Source organism: Chrysochloris asiatica, unplaced genomic scaffold (assembly GCF_000296735.1).
Source record: "Chrysochloris asiatica unplaced genomic scaffold, ChrAsi1.0 scaffold00076, whole genome shotgun sequence".
Taxonomy (NCBI): Eukaryota; Metazoa; Chordata; class Mammalia; order Afrosoricida; family Chrysochloridae; genus Chrysochloris; species Chrysochloris asiatica.
The window spans coordinates 11,316,322-11,336,629 of NW_006408594.1; the positions used below are offsets into that span (position 1 = coordinate 11,316,322).

Sequence of the window (20,308 nt, forward strand, 5' to 3'; positions counted from 1 at the left end):
TGGGTTTGGACTTTAACAAACAAGAAAACACTTCTCAAAAATGTTCCAGAGAAAAAGAAAAGATGGCTTTTCAGAATTTTTTTTTTCCCCTAAGAACCATTAAAAAGTTGTTTTCCTCACTTTTAGAGTTTAGGCTGGAATGGGGGGAGATGGAGAGCTCGTTACCAGGAATATAAAAGGTATTTTTCCCTCATAAGGGAAAAAAAAAAAGAAGGAGGAGGAGGAGGAGATTCCAGACTACTGGTTTCTTCAGCCACCTCTGTGATGAGAACAGAAAGTGTAAGAGATGTTCTGTGAAGATCCTCATGATGACATCCTTAAGGGAAAGACCCTTGAACTTGCCCTCTCTGAACTGTCTGGGGAATGAATGAATGTCATTGCTCACTGGAAAAAATGTGTCCATGGGGAGACCAGAGTGTCCTCTTCCTTTGGTTATGTCCACTGTAGGAATTTCAAAATTCTCTGACCTCAGATTCCTCCTGTGGCTGTTTTCTACCACAGAGAATATAGGAAACGAAGACCAGGATAGCCAGAGTATACAGAGGCAGTGGGGCGAGAGCAGGTGGGGTATAGAAAAACAGCCATTCACTGGGGACAGACTCCCTCATTATAGCTCTACTTAACTACCGTTCACTGAGAGGATGTTCATGTACCAGGCCCTGTGCTGGGCCCAGGGATCCTGGGATGTCTCAGACCTAGACCCAGCCCATGAGGAGTCCAATCTCAGGACAGCCTTCAGAATCTTGTTAGAATCTGTATTCTTGTCCATGAGTTGATGTTTCCGCTTCCCAACCCCGGTGAATGCTTTAGATCCACAGCTGGAGGGGTCACAGCAGTTGCCCAAATCCCTCAGGATACTCTTGAGAAGGAAAAAACAGGACCCATAGAAGAAAAAAGACTTGGCCAAGATCATACAAGTCCATAGCAGAACCTAGTCCTAGAAGTCAGTTTCTGGGTCCCAGCTCTTAGCACCGAGGGTTGTTCCAGCTTCCTGTGAGAATTAGCCCGATGACAGTTGGGGAGAGTTTTCCAGTGTGACAGAGTGATGGCAGAGATGGCAGACAGCTCTCGGAGAGAACTTCCCAGAACAAGGACAAGGAGTTAGTCAGGTCACGTATGGGCAGAGGGACGTAAAATGGAGACAATCTAAATGTCCATCGACAGATGAATGGCTAAACCAAATATGGCACAGATATACAATGAAATGTTTCTCATCCACACAGAGAAATGGAGTCCTGATACATACTACAACATGGGTGAACCTAGAAAATGTTGTCCTTGTGAAGTGCCGTCGAGTCAGTTCTGACTCATAGCGACCCTGGGTAGGGTTTCTAAGGAGTGGCTGGTGAGTTTGAACCACCAACCTTGCGGTCCAGTGCTTATCCTACAGCACCACACCAGGACTCCATAGAAAACATTATGTTGAGTGAAACAAGTCAGTCACAAAAGGACAACTATTGCATGATCCCAATTCCATGGAACATCTAGAATTAGCCACATACATGACAAGGTCTCTAGTATCCAGTGAGTTTCTGTAAGATTTTAATACAATGGCCTTTACAGGGATTTAACTTCAGATTGTATGGGAACTATCTATTCACACAATGTCCACATCACACAACATCTTATTTCACAGAACATGTCCTGGGTGTTAGTCAATGTGTACCTGGATCTATGTAAGCATATTGCTGGGTGCTGTGGGGTTGGTTGCAGTTAACAGAAGCCCTATGTACAACAGATTGAACTATTGCTTGGTCATGACCCATCCTCACCATCACTGTTATGTTTGAGACGATTGTTGAAGCCACTATATCAATCATGGTGTTGAGGGCCTTTGACTTTTTCACTGACCTTCTATTTTACTAAGCATGATGTCCTTCTTGGTAACTGGTCCTTCCTAATAGCATGTCCAAAGTACATGCAGTGAAGTCTTGTCAGCCTCACTTCTAAAAGCAGTCTGGCTGTACTTTTTCTGTATGTATACAGTCCTCAGATTCAAGAATTCACTCAGTCAGGTGTGGGGAGGAGCAATTAAGTAGTTAAAGCTTCAAAGACTAACAGGGAGGGTAAAGTGCTATTGCCACAGCATTTGCACTGCACTAGCTCTGGTAGTGTAGTGAATCAGGCTGCGAACCCGCAAGGTCAGCAGTTCGAAACTACCAGCTGTTCCACGGGATAAAGATGAGGCTTTCTGCTCCCGTAAAGATTTACAACCTCAGAAACACTGTACAGAGTCACTATGAGTCGGAAGCGACTCCACAGCACATAACCACCACCACCACCAGGTATTATAAGTAATCTAGAGATCATTGATAATTCAAGGATTCCTGGTATGGTGCTGTAGGATAAACACTGGACTGGGAACCACAAGGTCAGTAGTTCAAACTCACCACCTCCTCCTTGGAAATCCTAGACAGGGTCGCTATGAGTCAGAACCTACTCAAAGACACTTAACAACAACAACAGAGATCATTCAAAGTGTATGGGAGGATACTGTGCCGTTTCCTATAGGGACTTGAGTATCACTGGATTAGGGTATCTGCAGGAGGTCCTGGGACCAATCCCCCTCAGATACTAAGGGATGACTATATTACCACAATTTTAAAAAACAAAAATGTGGAGAGAGGGAATGTGAGGCCAGAAGATATGGAGGAGAGAGAGAGCTTACAGATGGAGTCCAAGGTTTGGAAAAAGAAGAAGGAAGAGTGGGCCTAAGGGTGTTGGTGGGAGAGTCTGAGAGGGACAATGCAACCACTCCACAGACTTGCCAGCACTTGACTCTCAAACCCTCTACAACCCCTGTGTCTGTGAATCATCTGGATCCCTTTCATGCTCCAGGTCTCAGTTTCCCCATCTGTAGAAAGAGTGGGCTGTGTTCCTATGACCTCTGACTCCTCTCTCTGTTGAGTGCTGTGTTTCCTCTGGAGCGTGTTCTGCCAGGGCCCCAGAGAACAGGTCCTTCCTCTTCCCTCTTCTCTCTGAACCCCAGGTCAAATCCAGGCCCTGCCATTTTTTGTTTGTGATGGAGCCCCCACCTTCACTGTTTCTGGGTTTATGAAAAGACTTGACCTTTGGTCAAAGGAGAAGAGGTCAACCTGACCCTGGGCGGGGCCAGAGTGAGAAAGGAGTGGGTGGAAACCAGCTCCCCAAAGAAAAGGCCAGCAAAGGCTCCCTGCCTCTGGTACACTGCCATAGCTGGGCCAAACTGAGCTTGAATTGAACTGAATCCAAAGGAGTTGGTTCACAGGGAACTGAAGACAGCTGGCTGAGAGGTTTGTGTGGGAACATCGCCATCTGGTGGTCACTTCAGTCCTGCACCCTGCACCCTTCTTTCTCTCCCGGCAGGTGATGGACAGCTCGATGCCCCTGATTGGTGAGCATGTGGAAGAGGACAAACAGCTAATGGCCGACCTTGTGGTCTCCAAAATGAGCCAACTCCTGATGCCAGGGGGCATGGTGCCCTCACCCCTGAGGCCTTGGGTAAGGTCCTCAGGAACAAAAGAGACTTTGTAGCCATGAAGTTCTGGGCTGTCTAGCAGTAGGGACATGAGGGAGACACCCCACAGGGGAGCCACCTGGGCAGAAAGGATCAGGTGTGGCAGGGGAGCATCTACAGGGGACCTTTCTTCCTCTAGCACCTTGGGGAGAAAACTCTTGTCTCCACTGGGTATTGGGCTCTGCTATGCCCTCCACACCAAGTCTGGATTCAGGTGTGTGTCAGTGTGAGTATGTATGTGAATGGATGTGAGTATAGGAGTGTGCTGTACATACATGCCCTATATGTGTCCCCAGGGCGCCCGTCAACAGAGACTATTGCGTCTTCCATGTCCACATCCCCCAGACTCAACAATCCCACATAACTCCTCACTGACCCCTGCAGTCCCACCAGGGACCACCACATGGTCCTCCATATACATTTTCTAGCCCCCCAGCTTTCTGCAAAAGCCAGTGTCAAAACCTACCCTCCCTTTCCCCACAAACACCGATCTATAATGACATAGATCCAAATAATGGTTATCTTTGACAGGCTTGCTTGTTGGGAGGGGTCACAGCACAGCCTTCTGGGAAATGTCTATGTCTTCATCTGGATTGTGGTTACACATATGTAAACATGCACAAATTCATCACACTGAACACTTCGGATATGTCCACTCTTACTGAGGTAAAACTCAATGATAACCAGATCTTTTTTAAAGCTCTCTCATCCCCTTCCTTCTCTCTCATCCCCAGAGAGTTCATGGCTGGGGTGATCACAGTGCGTTTCTTTTCTTCCTCTAGGCTCCACAGATGAAGCCAGCAAAATCTCCAGGACAAACTCAGCTGGGGCAGCCCCAGTCTCGCCCACCCACACAAGGTATGACCTGCATCCAGCCAAGGATGCCAGTGAGGGTGCCAAATGCATCATGGGAGCCATGTGTGACTTCAGACACACTCTGGAAAACCTCTCTCAATATTTCATCCCAGAATGTATATACTATCTCCATATGCAGAATGGATGAAGCCAGAAGGTTTGGCATCCCCTCAAGATCAAGAATGGAGGAAGGGAAGACAGAAAGTGAATGTATTCAAAATCTAAAAGATGTGCTAGGCACTTCCCCATTTGTCTCCTTATTTTACCCTCCCCTGCAGTCCACAGTGAACACATTACCTATTTCCTTCTGATAGAGGTTAGAGGTGAGTCTCTCACCCAAAGAGCCACAACAAGAAAATGGCATGTTTACAATTCTGTCCTCTCAGATCTTATAGAAGCCAGGATGGCCAGACCTCGTCTCTCCTACATTGAACATGTTATTAGGAGGGGCCAGTCCCTGGAGAAGGACATCATGTTTGGTAAAATGGAGGGTTGAAGAAAAAGAGACCCTTAAAGAGATGGATTGGCACAGTGGCAGCAGTAATGGGCTCAAAGTAGCAGTGATTATGAGGTTGGCACTGGACTGGGGGCTGTGTTTCGTTCTGTTGTGCATAATGTCAGTATCAGTGGGTACCAACTCGACGGCACCCAACAACAACAGAAAACTTAGCCACTTGTTGTTGTTGTTGAGTGTCATTGAGTCTGTTCCAACTCTTACTGACCCTGTGTAGGGTGATTTCCAAGGAGCATCTGGTGGGTTTGAACCACCAACCTAACTGTTAGCAGCCCAGTGCTTATCATACCCACAGTGTTACACCAGGACTCCTCCTAGCCACTAGATGTGCCTGATTATAGACTTATGAGCCAACTAGATAGAGTGAGAAAGAAAACTAGAGATATTAAATATGATCTTCCCAACTGAAATTCTTCCTCAGAAAACCCTCAGCCAGTACGACGTTGTTGATGATGGTTGCATTGAGTTGGTTCCGTTCAGGATGAGTTGATAAATAACAGAACAAAACTTTGCCCCATCCTGCACCATCTCTCAGTACCTTATTGTACCATATTCTGTTGTCACCGGCTAATTTTTAGAAGGAGATCATCAGGCCTCTCTTCCTACTCTGCCTTATTCTGAAAGGTCTGCTATAGACTGCCCACCATGGATGGCGCTGCTAGTATTTGAAATAGAAATGGCATAGCTTCCAACATCCTAAGCTACCACATGAGGACGGACTGAAAGGCAGGTGCCACCATTTATTAATGAATGGATAAACTATTGTAACTAGGTAAAAAGTAGTCGTTGTTGTTGTTGTCACTGTTAAGTGCCATTGAGTCAGTTCAGAGTCATAACAACCCCGCATAGGGTTACCAAGGACCAGCTGGTGAGTTTGAACCACCAATGTAGTGGTTCAAACTGACCTTGCGGTCCAGTGCTGTATCCCCGTGTGATGATCACTTAAGGAACTGTCTCTCTGAAAACTAGGTGCTTTCTTGCAGCCCCGGGAGACCCCTCACTCTGCCTCCCCTTGTGGGATCAGACGCCTTCTGGGTGCATGCATTGTGCAGTGCTGGCTTCAGGCATCAGAGCAGCTTAGCACCAAGAAGCCATACCAGGCAGCCTCACTGCAACCTTTTAAGGATCTGCTCAAAATCCTTCCAGAAAGAAGGGGTTCCTGGCCTGCCATGGACTTCCCAATCTCTTTTATTAAAGGAGCAGTTTCACTGCTTCTTGGGAAACTTGGTTTTTCACTTTCTCCTCCCAAGGCCTTGGATAAAATGGTCCATCCATTTTTCTTGTTTCTGCTTCTCTCTCTATAAAAGCAGAAAGCACTGAGAGAAAGGAAAATGGCATCATTGTTTAAACCGTGTATAAATGAGCATTACGATTCTTCAGGCAGCTACATGTGTGCTTGAATCCAGTACCATATTCACTGCCTTTGAGTCGTAAGCACGTGATATCACTTCTCCGATCCATCAGCTTCTTCACTTCGGAAGGTGTCCATGAGACAATTAGCCAGGTGCCTGACATAGGTAGTCCTTAATAGGTGTCATCATCGCCCACTGCTCCCGTCACACAAACACCACATGGGGGTAGCTTTACAGAACAGACATTTAGTTTCTCACCATTCAGGAGGCCTGAAGTCCAAATTCAGGCCACCAGCTCTGGAAGGAGAGCCTTGTCTTGGCTTCTATAACCCCTGTGTTGCTGGGTTCTTTGATGGTTCCCACAAGGCATCTGTGTTCCTCCTATTTGTCCTTGAGCCTGTGTGTCAAATCTGCCCTTTTTGGAACTCGGAAATGATTAGGTTTAGGACACAGTCTACACTACATCATTATGTGTAAAAACATAAGGATGATGGGATTACATCCACAGGCAGGGGTGGCTGTTAAGTGTCTCCAGTCAGTTTCAATTCATAACAACCCTGTATAGGGTTTCCAAGGAGCAACTGGTGGGTTTGAACCACCGACCTTCAGTGCCACACCAGGACTCCACACACACAAGTTAGGGGTTAGGATTCCAACATACTTTGAGGACACATGTTTTAATCCATAATAGTAGGTGTTAGCTCCTAGCATCAATAATTTACTATTCATGATTATTCTATTAACTCTTACTGTTAATAACTTGTGTATTGATAACAATTCTAAGATTCATGTTGTTCTTAATGCTGATTATTAATCATCATTATAGCCAATACGGCCATTGCCCACCTGCCTGGTAATACTGTTATGAGCTATCAGTGTTCAGTGTTTGTACTTATGCATTACCTTTCCCGGCTCCCGGCTGTGCCCCTGTTCTGCCCCCATCTTTCCCACTCTGCCCTATGACTTACTTATTAAAACACATCTGAACAGAACACTTTCAAAACAGAGATTCCCTGTATTCTGATTTCCTTTCCAGGCCCCAAACAGAGCCGTGCCTGGTAAAGAGAGATTCTTTTATGGGACATGAGGCTAAACACACTTTTAGTGAGTTGAGAGCCAGCCCATTTAAAACCAATTAAGGTAATTAAAGAAAATACCCATGGAATTAATATCCAGATTAAAAATAACAAGGCTAATTTTAAAAGAATGTTTTCATTGAGTTCCCAAAATAGCAAGAGCCCATTATTAACTAGCTCATTGCAACCCAGTAGAAGTGAAGCTTTCTTTCTATGAACTTTAGAATTTTTAGCATTAATCCTGGGCTTAGGCAAATACTTTCTGTACATCAGTTAATGGTTTTTGTATGTGCACAAATAAAAAATACTACATGGCTTGCTTGGCATGTCACTGGAAGAAATAACTAGGTGTCTCTTGATGAATCCCAGGTATATAATAGGGACTCCACAAATAATAGATGAATAAATGAGTATTCAGATTTTGTAAGACACTGGGACTGAGGCAGGGGAATACTTCAGATCAGTGGTGTCGTTAGCGGGGTTCAGGGGGTATAGACTGTACAAGGTAGCACTGTCTGTAAAATTTTCTGAAGTGTTTCCCAAGAAATGTACTACTTTTTATAAAAATATACCTGGAGTTTTAACAACAAAAACATTTTTCGCTAGCCCAGCTTACATGTAGCAATACACCTACAAGGCTAGAGCTCTTCCCGAATTTACTTTTGGAACCTTCTAATGCATTCTGGTCAGAGCTGTCATTATAACCCAAGTACAAAGACGATTCACATCACATGGGATTTGCCTGCACCCACGACAAGCATACACTGTTGTTTTTATTGTGGATGTTTTTATAGTCCTGACTTTCTCAAATTTTCTAGTGTTTTAGCTACAATTTTGTGTTCCGTAGTATTTGTGAATCTTTAGCAGCAACTTTTTAGAGAATGAAGCAGTAATTTAATGAAAAGGAGACAAATCAAAACAAGTTTCCAGTCATAATGATTATTGTTGTAATTCAGTGTAGAAAGATTTTACAAAACAATTTTGTTGTCCGTATTCCTATAATCTAAGAAGCATCCCGTGTAAGCAATTTACAACTATTGTTACTGTTGTTAGGTACCATCCAGTCAGTACCTACTCATAGCGACCCTATGCACAACAAAACGAGGCACTACCCGGTTCTGCACCGTTGCTACGCTTGAGCCCATTGCAGCTACCACTGTGCCAATCCATCTCATTATAGGTCTTCCTGGTTTTCGCTGACTGTCTACTTTACCAAGCATGATGTCCTTCTCTAGAGACTGGTCCCTTCTGACAATATGTCCGAAGTATGAGAGACGAAGTCTGGCCATCCTGACTTCTTAAGAACATTCTGGCTGTACTTCTTCCAACACAGATTGGTTTCTTCTTCTGGCAGCCCATGGTGCTTTTAATATTCTTCTCCAACACCATAGGCAACAATTGTGAGGTTGGCCCAGGATCAGGCACTGTTTCGTTCTGTTGTGCATAGGGTTGCTATGAGTCGGTGCAGACTTGATGGCACCTAACAACAACACCACCATAACTTAAATGCATCAATTCTTCTATGACCTTCCTTAATCACTGTCCAACTTTCACATGCATATGAGATTATTGAAAATACCATGGCTTGGGTCAGGTGCCCCTTAGTCCTCAAGATGACATCTTTGCTCTACAACACTATAAAAAGGTCTTGTGCAGCAGATTTGCCTAATGCAATACATCATTTGATTTCTTGACTACTGCTTCCATGAATATTGATGGTTGATCTGAGCAAAATGAAGTCCTTCACAACTTCAATCATTTCTCTATTTATCTTGATTTTATTTATTGGTCCAGTGGTGAGTATTTTTGTTTTCTTTACATTGAGGTGCATCCCATACCGAAGACTGTGGTCTTTGATTATGCTCTGATTTAAATTGATGGTAAACATGACTGAAGATTCTGTATGGTTCATAGGCTGCGCAGTAACACTAGTTCTACTGACGCCACGCTTTAGGTATAAGTAGAACACAGATGTTTTCTTTGACTTGCCCTGGATTTAAAAACTGAAAAGGAATATTGAACAATGAGGAGGTTTTTCATAAACATCTAGAGCTCCAGCTTCTTTGAAGCTTCTAGAAAAAAATGGGCCTGTATTCCTACGTAGCAACTGTCCACTGGTGTTCAATAGCAGCTGCCTCTTGAGCACGGCAAAGACTCCCTCGTCACCCTAAGCCCCACTCTTCCTCATTGTCACACACCAACGAGTCCAGTGTCAATGCCATTGTCTTCATGTTTACACCTCTTTAGAGAAAGAATTCCCTGAACCCAGATTTTCATTTAAGTGAGAGACATTTTAAAGGTCACATGATACTGCTCACCTACTTTGTTTACCATATTTTCACATATAACACGCCTCCATCAATAATATGGACTGCCTGTGAGGCTCTGTAGGATCAGCATTGGATTGATCCAGAAGGTTGGCAGTTCAAACCCACTAGCTGCCCCTCGGAAACTCTATATAGAGTTGCTATGAGTCAGAACCAACTCGGCAACAACATGGATGTGCACACACATATAACACACGTGATGTGCATAGGAAACTAATGCTGGAAAGAGGGTTCAAGGTTTGCAAAATCCTTATCACCTGAGTGCCATGCATGTTTGGTTTGAGATCAATCCTCCTATCTACTAGGAAATACTATCAGGAAAAAGGTTAAAAAAAAAAAAAAAAAATGAGGCAGAGCCTTGTTCAATATAAATGTCTATGTTAGGCATTTATATCGCTTTCAGTCATAAAACACCACTGTAATAAGCTTCCTTGTTGTTAAGTGCCGTCAAGTCGGTTCCATCTCATAGCGACCCTGTATAGGGTTTCTGAGGTTAGCAGTCCAGTGTTGATCCTACAGCACCACACCAGGATTCCATTATTTGTGTACAACCAGATTTATCCTTTTGAACTTAAAGCGTTTTTCTTCCCGCAGGCGGCCCTCGCCAAGCTCAGTCTTCCCAACCCCCGAGATCTGGGAGCCCCTCCCAACAGAGGCTCTCCCCACAAGGCCAGCAGCCTCTGAGCCCCCAGTCTGGGTCTCCCCAGCAGCAGAGGTCACCGGGGTCTCCACAGCTGCCCCGAGCATCCGGTGGCAGTTCACCAAACCAGGCCTCCAAACCAGGCTTCAGCTCTCAGTCCCGGCCCCCGGTTCAAGGCCGCAGCAGCTCCCAACAGAGTGAAGAAGCCAAGAAATCAGCACCACCCCACCCCCATCTCAAGTAAGTAATCTGGAAGGTACGGGCTGAGGTGTGGGCAGAGCTGGGCCCATTCAGGACCAGGGACTCAGAGAGAAAGGAAGAGCCAGCAGGGCCTCGCCTAGACTTTAGGGAAGTCAACGAAGGTCTGGAAGATGGAACTTGGACGGCAGGACCCAACGCTGTGAGAGTAGAGATTAGGCCCCACTAGGAAAGGAGCCCTGGTTCATTGTCAGTTTTCTTATAGCTACATAGAATTCTTTCATATAATTGTATAATAATTTATCTAACAAATTCATCATAGACAGAAACTGGTTTGTGTTTACAGATGAAAACTGTCCTAATTAACCTTGGAATATATTCTTTTGTGTGTACAGGGTTAGCTCAGAGACATTGGCTGGAATGGTATCGTGGGATCAAAGGGATAAATGCATTTGTTGGTTGGTGGATATTGGCAGATGGCCTCCCAGCCAATATGGGATAGTGTTTGACAGCACAGAATCTAGAATCAGACTATCTAGGTTCAAATCCCAGCTAATACTTAGAAGTTGTATGGTCTCAGATAAGTTGCTTAACCTCTATGTGTTTAATGTCCTCACATGCCAAGCGGGCAAATAACACTCACCTCTATCATGGCTTTTATAAGGGTTAAAGTGAATTGATGCACAGTTAGGTGGATTCCAGATGCCACCTTGCATCGGGAATGCACATCTGGATACAGCTCTCACCACGTACAAAGAAGAAGGTCAGCTAATCAAAGGTCAGACGAGGGCTTTGTAACTTCAGCCACTTGGAACACTAACTGTATAATGTTCTGTCTAGAAACACTTAAATCACCTAATTTATTACTTTCTAAAGTATTATTTGTTCTTTGCAGATGACATGATCTTACATATAGAAAATTCTACAGAACCTGTACTACAAAAATAGTTGTTGAGTAGAGCTAGTGAATGAATTGAGCAGTCGTAAGATACAAGATCAAACAGTCAGATCATCTGAAATGGAAATTACAAAAACAATGTCATTTATAGTAGAGTCTAAAGGAATAAAATATTTAGGAATAAATGTTTAACCAAGGAGATGAATGGCTTCCATAAGTGTCAAGTAAAAAAAAGGTATTGTTACGAGGGCTCCAGTTCATGCATTCATAGGTTTGTTCCAAGGAAAACCTATTTAAACATGTCTCTGTGACCAGTGATGGCTACAGACAAGCTCTCAGTAATATACTTGTACACTTGTCTTAGTTTCATTAAAGTACCTTCAAAAAAAAAAAAAAAAAAGTCTAATCAAAACAGTAGTTGCCTGAGCCATCTGCAAAAGCACTTAAATTCAAAACAGAGAGGTCAGCTCAGAAGTATGGAGACTGTTTTGGGGATTCCCCCCCATCATGGGATAATGTCACATTTTTCTCAAAGGACATGAGAGTTTATTATGAAGACATGTTAAGAAAATTGAAAACCGCATTGGTAAGGGAAAAAAATCACAAAAGTTGTATCAGGAATTTATTCCCCCCATCACAGCAACATTTGCTCATCCTTCAAAGATAGCCGAGGATGTCCTACAAGAATTTCATAGAAAAACCTTACCCCACCCACCCTACAGTCCTGATCTTACCCCAAATGCAAAGAACATTTAAAAGGAACACGAGTTGACTCTCTCAAGGATGCCCAAACTGCCGTTTTGACCTGGTATAAATCAAGAGAACAGAAGTCTTCTAATAAGGGTTTAGACAGGTAGATAGCAGCACTGCTTTCAAATGTGTGTAGATCTTGATGGAAGATATGTGGAGAAAAATAGCTTCACATTTTGATATTTTTGTGTAATATAAAGGTTTCTATGAATTTGTAGCAATACTTTTTAACTTATCAGATTAAAGAAGACCTCATGAAATGGAAAGACACACCATGTTCACAGATTGGAGTACTTAATATTACCAAAATGGCAATTGTATTTCTCAAAGCAATTTTCTGAACCAAATCAAATGCAATCCCCATCAAAATTTCAATGACCTTTGTTTTGGGCAAAAATGGAAAATCTGATTTTAAAATTCATATGCAATTGCAGGGGATACTGAATAGCCATCATTATCATTTGGTTCATTGAAGTGAATAGAAATAAGTTACTGGAACTTACGTTGTGCCTAATCCTGGATAAGACCTGTGGAGGATAAGAAGGATAATTCCTTCTTTGAAGAGGATTTCGGTTTCTTAATGGTTGAGAAGACCAGGTGCCGATCTCTTAACTCTGTGACATAGTCACATCATCTCTTCCTACATCTGTCACCTCCGCTAGACTGCACACCTCCTGAGGACAGGGATAGATGGTCATATTTATCTCACTAGGCCTGGCACAAGGGAAGCACTAATAATTGCTGCAGGCTGACCTCGTAATTCATTGAGAGACTAGGAACCTGTGGTTCAAATAGGAGGTACAATGAAAATTCACAGACTGGAATTGGCAACGGAGGGTTCAGGAAAGAGTTGAGAACTAGAGGTCAGAATATCAGAGCTACAAAAGGTCTGGAGGTCAGCTAGGCCAACCCTACATTCTACAAATGAGGCAGCAGAGGCCTTGAGAAGTGACTTGCCCGTGACCGTATAGATCAAGTGGCAGAGCAGGGTCTAACACATAGATCCCCTAATTCCCAACCTAGTATTAGAAACTGCAGTAGGAACACCCATAGGCAGATGTTGTACAGCACTCTACAGTTTACCAAGCAGATTTATAGGCAGGACAGTTGACTGGCTACCTTCTGGTAACAGCAGTCTGGTGGTGTGGGGAGAGTGTGAACCTTGGATACCTCCCATGACTTGCTGTAGAGACTTAAGTGAGTTACTTGATTCTGTGAGTCATCCTTTCTCTACCTAAGAAGTGAAGCTAAGAACCACCTTCCAAGGTTAGCATGCCAGCTTAATAATGTACAGAAGGTGGCTGGTTTCCTATCCGTGTTGAGATGCCTGCTTTCTAGTCTTAAGTGATGATGATGATGATGGATGGGGCTCACCCATCTTGCTCTCAGACAAGCCCCCAAGACTCATTCTTAAGGAGTCTAGGCCTGTCTTCCCCAACCCCACTACCTTTCTATTTCAGCAAATCCCAGTCCCTGACTAACAGCCTCGGCACGTCCGACACAGCGCAGCGCGGGACCCCAAGCGAAGATGAGGCCAAGGCCGAAACCATCCGCAACCTGAGAAAGTCCTTTGCCAGCCTGTTCTCTGACTAACCCAGTCCAGGCTGGGCAGGGGGGGTGTACTGCTACACTCTCCCCATTCCTGCCTTGTCTTCCTTCTCAGCCTTGGTTCCTGCTCGGAACAGAATGGAGGGACTGAGAATACAGTTTCTGAATGCCTTTGACCCAGGAACTGATTAGTCCTATGTGTTCTCATTTTCCTTTACCATGGCATCCCAATGTTGCCAGACTGAAGGGTGGGCCTTTGAGAATATCTGGATTCCTCAAAACGGGGCTCAAAGACAGGCCCCACATCTCTCTGCCCACCCAGATGCTTGCTTCCCTGTCTCTAGTAACCAAGTGAGATGTCTCCTTTGTGGCTAGTTTTCACATTTCTTGTTGTGTTTTGCTTGCCTTGGGCAAAGGCTTCCTCTAGGCCTTCCCCCACTTCCATGAAATGCAGACTCTACGGCTGGACCTTAGCAATCTTTGAGGCAATAATCTGTTGACAGTGTTTTGCAAACAAAAGAAGATAAGGTCAACCACCTGCCCATGTTAGTTCCATCCAAGACGTCCCCTCAGACCTCACAGGCAAAGGGCCTGGCCTACCAAGCCACCAGTGGGATATGAAGGACAACTGAAGGAAACCCTCAGTGACAAGCGGGGTCTTTCAGAACCCAACAGAAACAGGGGAAACCCTGCACTGCAGCTCCCATCCAGAGCGCCTTCCTAACTTAGGCTGTTGAGAGCCAACCGTAAGCTCTTTGAGGAATTGTCACTAGTTTCCAGAGGAGAAAGATGCCCAGAAATTCCCAAGGAAGGAGATAGATTAGGGCTCCTTCACCCAGCAAGGTTGGTGGTTCAAGCTTACCAGTCACTCCTTGGAAACCTACACAAGGTCACTATAGGTCGGAATCGGCTCAATGGCACTTAACATCAACCCATCAGTGACATCACTGTCCCGTCTCCCCAGCTTCCTAGCAGAAATGTTTCTTCCTCAAAGACAGGAGGAACTGAAGAAAAGACAGAAGTTCAATAACACAGGATCAAGAAGTATAATGATAACAAACTTCCAGCTCAGCATTTCACATACTGTGCAGTAAGGCACAACCATAGCTTTCTCACATATAATGTGCTTTCATAAATAATGCCCACACGCATACAGCATGCATAGCACACATAGGAGACTAATGTGCCAGGGGGTGTGTGGTTTGCAAAAACATAAATACATGTATTATTTGTATAAAAATATAGTAGTAGGTTACACTACTTTATGAAAGGTTCCGTGGTCGATTGTGTTTTGAAAACACTATTCATATTTCATTTTTGTAGATTCATAGTACATGTCAAAAGCTCTTAGAATTTGTGCAGTAAACAAACAAACAAACAAAAGGTTTAATTTAGTTTAACCGAAACTTATTGAAACAAGTTAACTGCAGAGCTGGAAAACATCACCTTGACTCCCTTCGCAGTGCTGTTTCCCCTCCAGCAGGTAGTCTCTGTTAGCAGATTGGGTTCAGGAGGGTCTCAAGTCACCAAGCACCTGGTGCTAGAAACAATTGTAGGTGCCAGAACCCGCCTCCTAAGCCCCTACAGGAGATCCGAACATAGCCATGGTAGGCCCTACACCCACTTGGAGACTTGAGATAGGTCTTTCTATCATTCACAGTCAAGGGAGACAGGTCAAAATGGAATTATCTTTGGACTGCCGCAGTTTTAATCACAGTCAAGAGATGCAGAGACCCATCCAGATCCCCAGGAACGTAAGAGCAGTCTCCATCTTCTTGGTTCTCCACAGCCAGCCTGGTGGAGAGAGGACAAGGCCAAAGTCTCTCCCTCTGTGTGCCTTGAGCCTCCTAAAGCCCTGACTTCAGTGGGGTCAGAGTTCAATCGGGCTTTCTGATAGACAAGTGGCCAGAGATCTGCAGAGATCCACTTGGCCTTCAGAGTAGACCTCTTCTAGCTTACCCTCTTCCCTCCCTTGTGATCTGCTCAGTATGAAGCAAAACAAGGCGATTTTTGAAGTCTTCTTTCTCGTCTTGTTCAGGACCCCAGTGTGAGATTCTATAATGTTGTTGTTGTTATGTGCCATGGAGTTGGTTCTGACTCATAGTGACCCTTGTACAGGGTTTCCAAGGCTGTAAATCTTTACGGGAGCAGAAAGCCTCATCTTTCTCCCACAGAACAGCTGGTAGTTTCGAACTGCTGACCTTGAGGTTAACAGCCCGATTTGTAACCACTACGCTACCAGAGCTCCTTGAGATTCTATAATTGTTGTTGTCAAGTGCCGTCAAGTTGATTCCGACCCATAGCGACCCTGTATAGGGTTTCCAAGGAGCAGCTGGTGAGCTTGCAGTCTGGCACATTAACCCACAGCGCCCCACCAGGGAGCAATTATAGCTTAAGGAGCTAGGAGAGGCCAGTGGTTTTGCCCAGCTCATTTGACAGCTGGTGGCCTTGATTGGCATTGTCAGGATCCAGCAGCCAAATAAAATGGCCACTGCTGAAACTGTTGAAGATGAAGGGTGAATTGTTTAAGGGCCTGGTACTTGTTCTCCTATCCCCTCTACTAATACTCCCTTGCTTCTCTCCATGCTCTGTGCACACAGTGTGGTGTCTAAGAGCTTGGCAGGGCTTACCCCACCCACTGCCATGCCTCCATCCTTTTCACTGGCCCTGTGCAACACAACAGAACCGGGCTGCCCGGAAGCTGCCAGAAATGTTTCCCACAGACAGCTGACACAGCCCAGTGGGCAGTCCGACCCAGGTTGGAACTGCTGAGAGCTGACTTAATACATTCTGCTCGGAACCCCATGGTCTAAAAGTGGGGGCCTTGAGATTAACACCACCAAGACCAGGCTTTGCGGGAGGTGAGTAAACTCTGCCCTCTTGCTCTTCCTGCTGATTGCTTTCACCATTCCCTACAACTTCCAGAGAAAGTCAGTGGTGACAGAAGTTAAGAAGACAAGGAGATGAAATTCATAAGCCATATGCAAGTCCATTTTAAAGCTATTCTGTGAAAACAAATTTAACAGAGGAGAGTGAAAACTTTGCTTTATGAGATTTGACAGCCACCTGTCAAGGATCCTGGGGGGGAGGGGGGTCCCATTACATAAGTGCAGACATACAAGACACACAGAGAAAGTCTCTATGGAAGGACAGATATACATCCCATAGTCTAATCACCTTTCAGTTGCTGTCCTTTTCCTAGGGGATCTCTGAAGACCTACTACAACTGCAAGAGCAGAACTGTCCTGTTTGGCCCCAAGAAGTTGACATTAGTATATGTCACAAAAGGCTCCTGGCCCGTGCCTTCTCTCTTAACAACGGTAGCTGAGGTTGTTCCGTAGAGCAGCCTCAGAGCCTTGCCCCCACATAGTTTTATTATAAGATTCCAGGATAGAGAAGAATTCGTTTGGTTTCAAACATTTAAAAAAAAAAAATCATCCCCACATTACTCAGGAGTAGATCTTTCAAAGAAATAGCTCCATGCTACATTCTTAATAAAAGGAGCTCTGGTAGCATAGTGGTTATGAATCAGGCTGTGAACCACAACATCAGCAGTTCGAAACTACCAGCTGTTCTGTGGGAAAAAGATGAGGCTTTCTGCTCCTGTAAAGATAAACAGCCTCAGAAACCCTGTACAGGGTCACTATGGGTCGGAACCAACTCGGTGGCACACCATCACCACCCCCTGAAAGCTATGTGTTTTAGGCAGAAGGAGAATGCAGGAAACGCCAGGGGCAGTGACCACCTTGCTACCTTGGAGAGTCACTGAAATAAAACACAGCTCCAAACACAAGTGGCATCAGGCTGATTAATGAGTGTCTCAAAGGGTGGCCCTGGGCCATGTCAGAGTGAGTTACAAAGATAGAGGAGGCCTCCTTTCAGAACAAAACATCTGATATTCTGGGCCCAGAAGCTGCATTTTAGTCAATCTCCCCAGGTGCTTTGAGTACATATTCAAGTCAGCCCAGAGCTGAGCTAAGGGAGAAAGCCGGACGTGAGAAATGGTGTTGGTATGTTTGGGATCAGGTCACCAACACAGCTGGAGACCCATGCCTTTGGTTAAGAAAATCTACTCGTTATGTGTTGGGAGTAGAACCGCGCTCCACTGGATTTTCAACGGCTAATTTTTCATAGATTGCCAGAGTTTTCTACCAAGACACTTCTGGGCGGACTTGATCCTCCAATGTTAGGAGCCAAGCACAGTGGCCACTTGACTCTCAAGAAAAACTGAGGAGTTTCATCAACAGCACCCACATGAATAAATCCCAATTTCCTACACTCCTCTATCCCTTGTCTGAGGAGAACTGGTGTGGCGCTGTGAGTTAATGTGCTGGACTACAAAGTCATTTGAACCACAAGGTCAGCAGTTCAAGCTCACCAGCCGCTCCTCGGGAACCCTATACAGGGTCGCTATGAGTCAGAACTGAATCAACGGCACTTAACAACAACAACAATCCCTTGTCTGTGGAGTTCTGGTGTTGTAGGATAAAACACTGGACCAGAAGGTTGGCTTGAGCTGCAAGGTTAGTGGTTCAAATCAACCAGCCGCTCCTCAGAAACCCTATACAGGGTCACTATGAGTCAGAACCAACTTGATGGCACCTAACAAGAAAACAGCAACATCCTTTGTCTGTAAGCAGCCCTGGTAATGCAGTGGGGTACTTATTGGAATACTAACCACAAGGTCAGCTGTTCAAATTCACTAGTCACTCCTCAAGAGAAAGATGAGGCTTTCTGCTCCCATAAAGATTTACAGCCTCAGAAACCCTACACAGGGTTGTTAGGAGTTGGAACCAACTCGATGACATACAACCACTAATATCCCATGTCTATAGGATAAGCACTGGATTGGTAACCACCAAGGTTAGTGGTTCAAATCCACCAGCTGCTCTCAGAAACCTATACAGGGTCACTCTGAGTCAGAACTAACTTAACATATAATAATCCCTTGTCCCCAAAAACACCTCAGCATTCAGACATTTCACCCCAAAATAGCACAAGCCCCTTTATCAGACCAGGCATTCTGACTTTTATAAACAAGACCTATGATGTAATACTTGCTTATAACCAACACAATGAAATCACTGTTTCCACCCGTCTGTATGTAGTCGGTGGAGACCACAGATCCCCAAACTGATCTCACACCGGCAAGCACAAATTCCTTCCAGAATTTTAACTTTAACTTTTAATAACATTTTGTAAGAGAGAAAAAAAAGGAGGGGGGAGTGAATAACTTTACAGTATATAGTCTAAAAAGTTGTTTTTGTTGGTTTTTGCTTTGGTTTTACTGCTTTGATCCAATGAAAAGCTAGCATTTCCACCCCCACCCCACCCCCAGGCTTGGTGAAGCTGAAACATGCCAACTGAATTTTTTTCCAGTTGCCATCAACTTCAGTTCATGGCAGCCCCTTGTGTGTCAGAATACAAGTATGTTTCATACACAGGCTTTTCAATGACTGGTTTGTCAATAGCAGATCACTAGGACTTTCTTGCAAGGTACCTCTGATGGACTTGAACCACCAACCTTTGGGTTAACAGCTGCTTGTATCAACCAGGGACTCCTAACACAATGAAGAGGGCATGGCCTTGGTGAACAGCCCCATCAACCAGAAAAAATATCTTCCAGCTCTTCCTTCCACCAATACCTTCGTTAAATGTGAACTCAGGTTTCGAGGATACTGGAATATGCGTTCTTCTCTTCCATCGCTTCACTGTGTTCTCTTCATTACAGCATTCCCTCCCCTTCTAACTAGTTCTACAGAAGCAAATCCCATGAGACAGAACATCAGTGACCTTCTAGAAGCTCTCCGCTGAATTTCCTGTGAGGGGACAGGAAGCTGGGGAAGGTCATTCACTGAGTAACTGAAGGATGCAGGTAAAATGCCAAGAGCACCGCTGGGCAGAGTAGAGGCTCGGGACATAGTTTAGACTATGAAATTAATAAAATGGAAACCTATGTGAGCAAGTCATTTGCCCAAGAACTGAATTACACAGTAAGCTGACAGAGAATTCAAGACAGAAGATGAAGTAAATCCGTGTCAGCTTTTGTAAGCTACAGGGAAAGATGATCGGACTCTGACAGCCGGCAATTGGGGAGCTGAGAGCTCCTCCGTGGTGAGCAGGTTCCAGGGGTCCAGCAGGCCAGACTCACAGCTGCCCGGCCTGGACAGGAAGCAGGCAGTTCAGACAAGGCTGAAATGAAAAGCCCAGGACCCCACCCACGACCTGTAAAGTGTGAAGAGGAGGCCCAGCTTAGGAAAAGCAGTAGCGTTCTACTGGAGTCCCATGCGGACTGTCCCACACAACCCAGCCAAGCTCTCCAGAGCAGACGTTCAGCTGAAACCCTCCCTCCCTGGGTACACGGTGTCCTTTCAGAGCCCTGCCCTCCCTGTGCTGGGGAGCAAACGAAATCACTCGTGCTTTATTCAGCCCCATTAAAAACTTCACTTTGTTGTATGCGTTTAGAATCAGTGAAGAGAGGTAGCTTAGAATCACAGGGAAACGGTACCTCAGCATCTCATAAGCCTTTATTATTTAGGACAAGCTTTCGGTTCCTAACTATGCTGACAAGGGCCCCCACGGTCCCAGACCCCTTGATAGTCACTGATGAAATGAAGGAATTCAGTCTAACATTTTGACTCCAGTAGAACGGGG

General features: G+C 44.9%; 1 protein-coding gene across 2 annotated transcripts in view; it reads left to right on the top strand.

Moving 5' to 3' along the window:
• The window catches only part of SYN3 (synapsin III), a 697,366-nt gene extending 683,667 nt beyond the window's left edge, over positions 1-13,699 (top strand). For both annotated transcript variants that reach the window (XM_006865239.1, XM_006865238.1), the window contains 4 exons: positions 3,346-3,480; positions 4,279-4,354; positions 10,215-10,500; positions 13,567-13,699. In XM_006865239.1, the coding sequence (XP_006865301.1) occupies positions 3,346-3,480; positions 4,279-4,354; positions 10,215-10,500; positions 13,567-13,699 (630 nt within the window). The remainder of the gene's footprint in view (positions 1-3,345; positions 3,481-4,278; positions 4,355-10,214; positions 10,501-13,566) is intronic.
• The last annotated feature ends 6,609 nt before the right edge of the window (positions 13,700-20,308 follow it).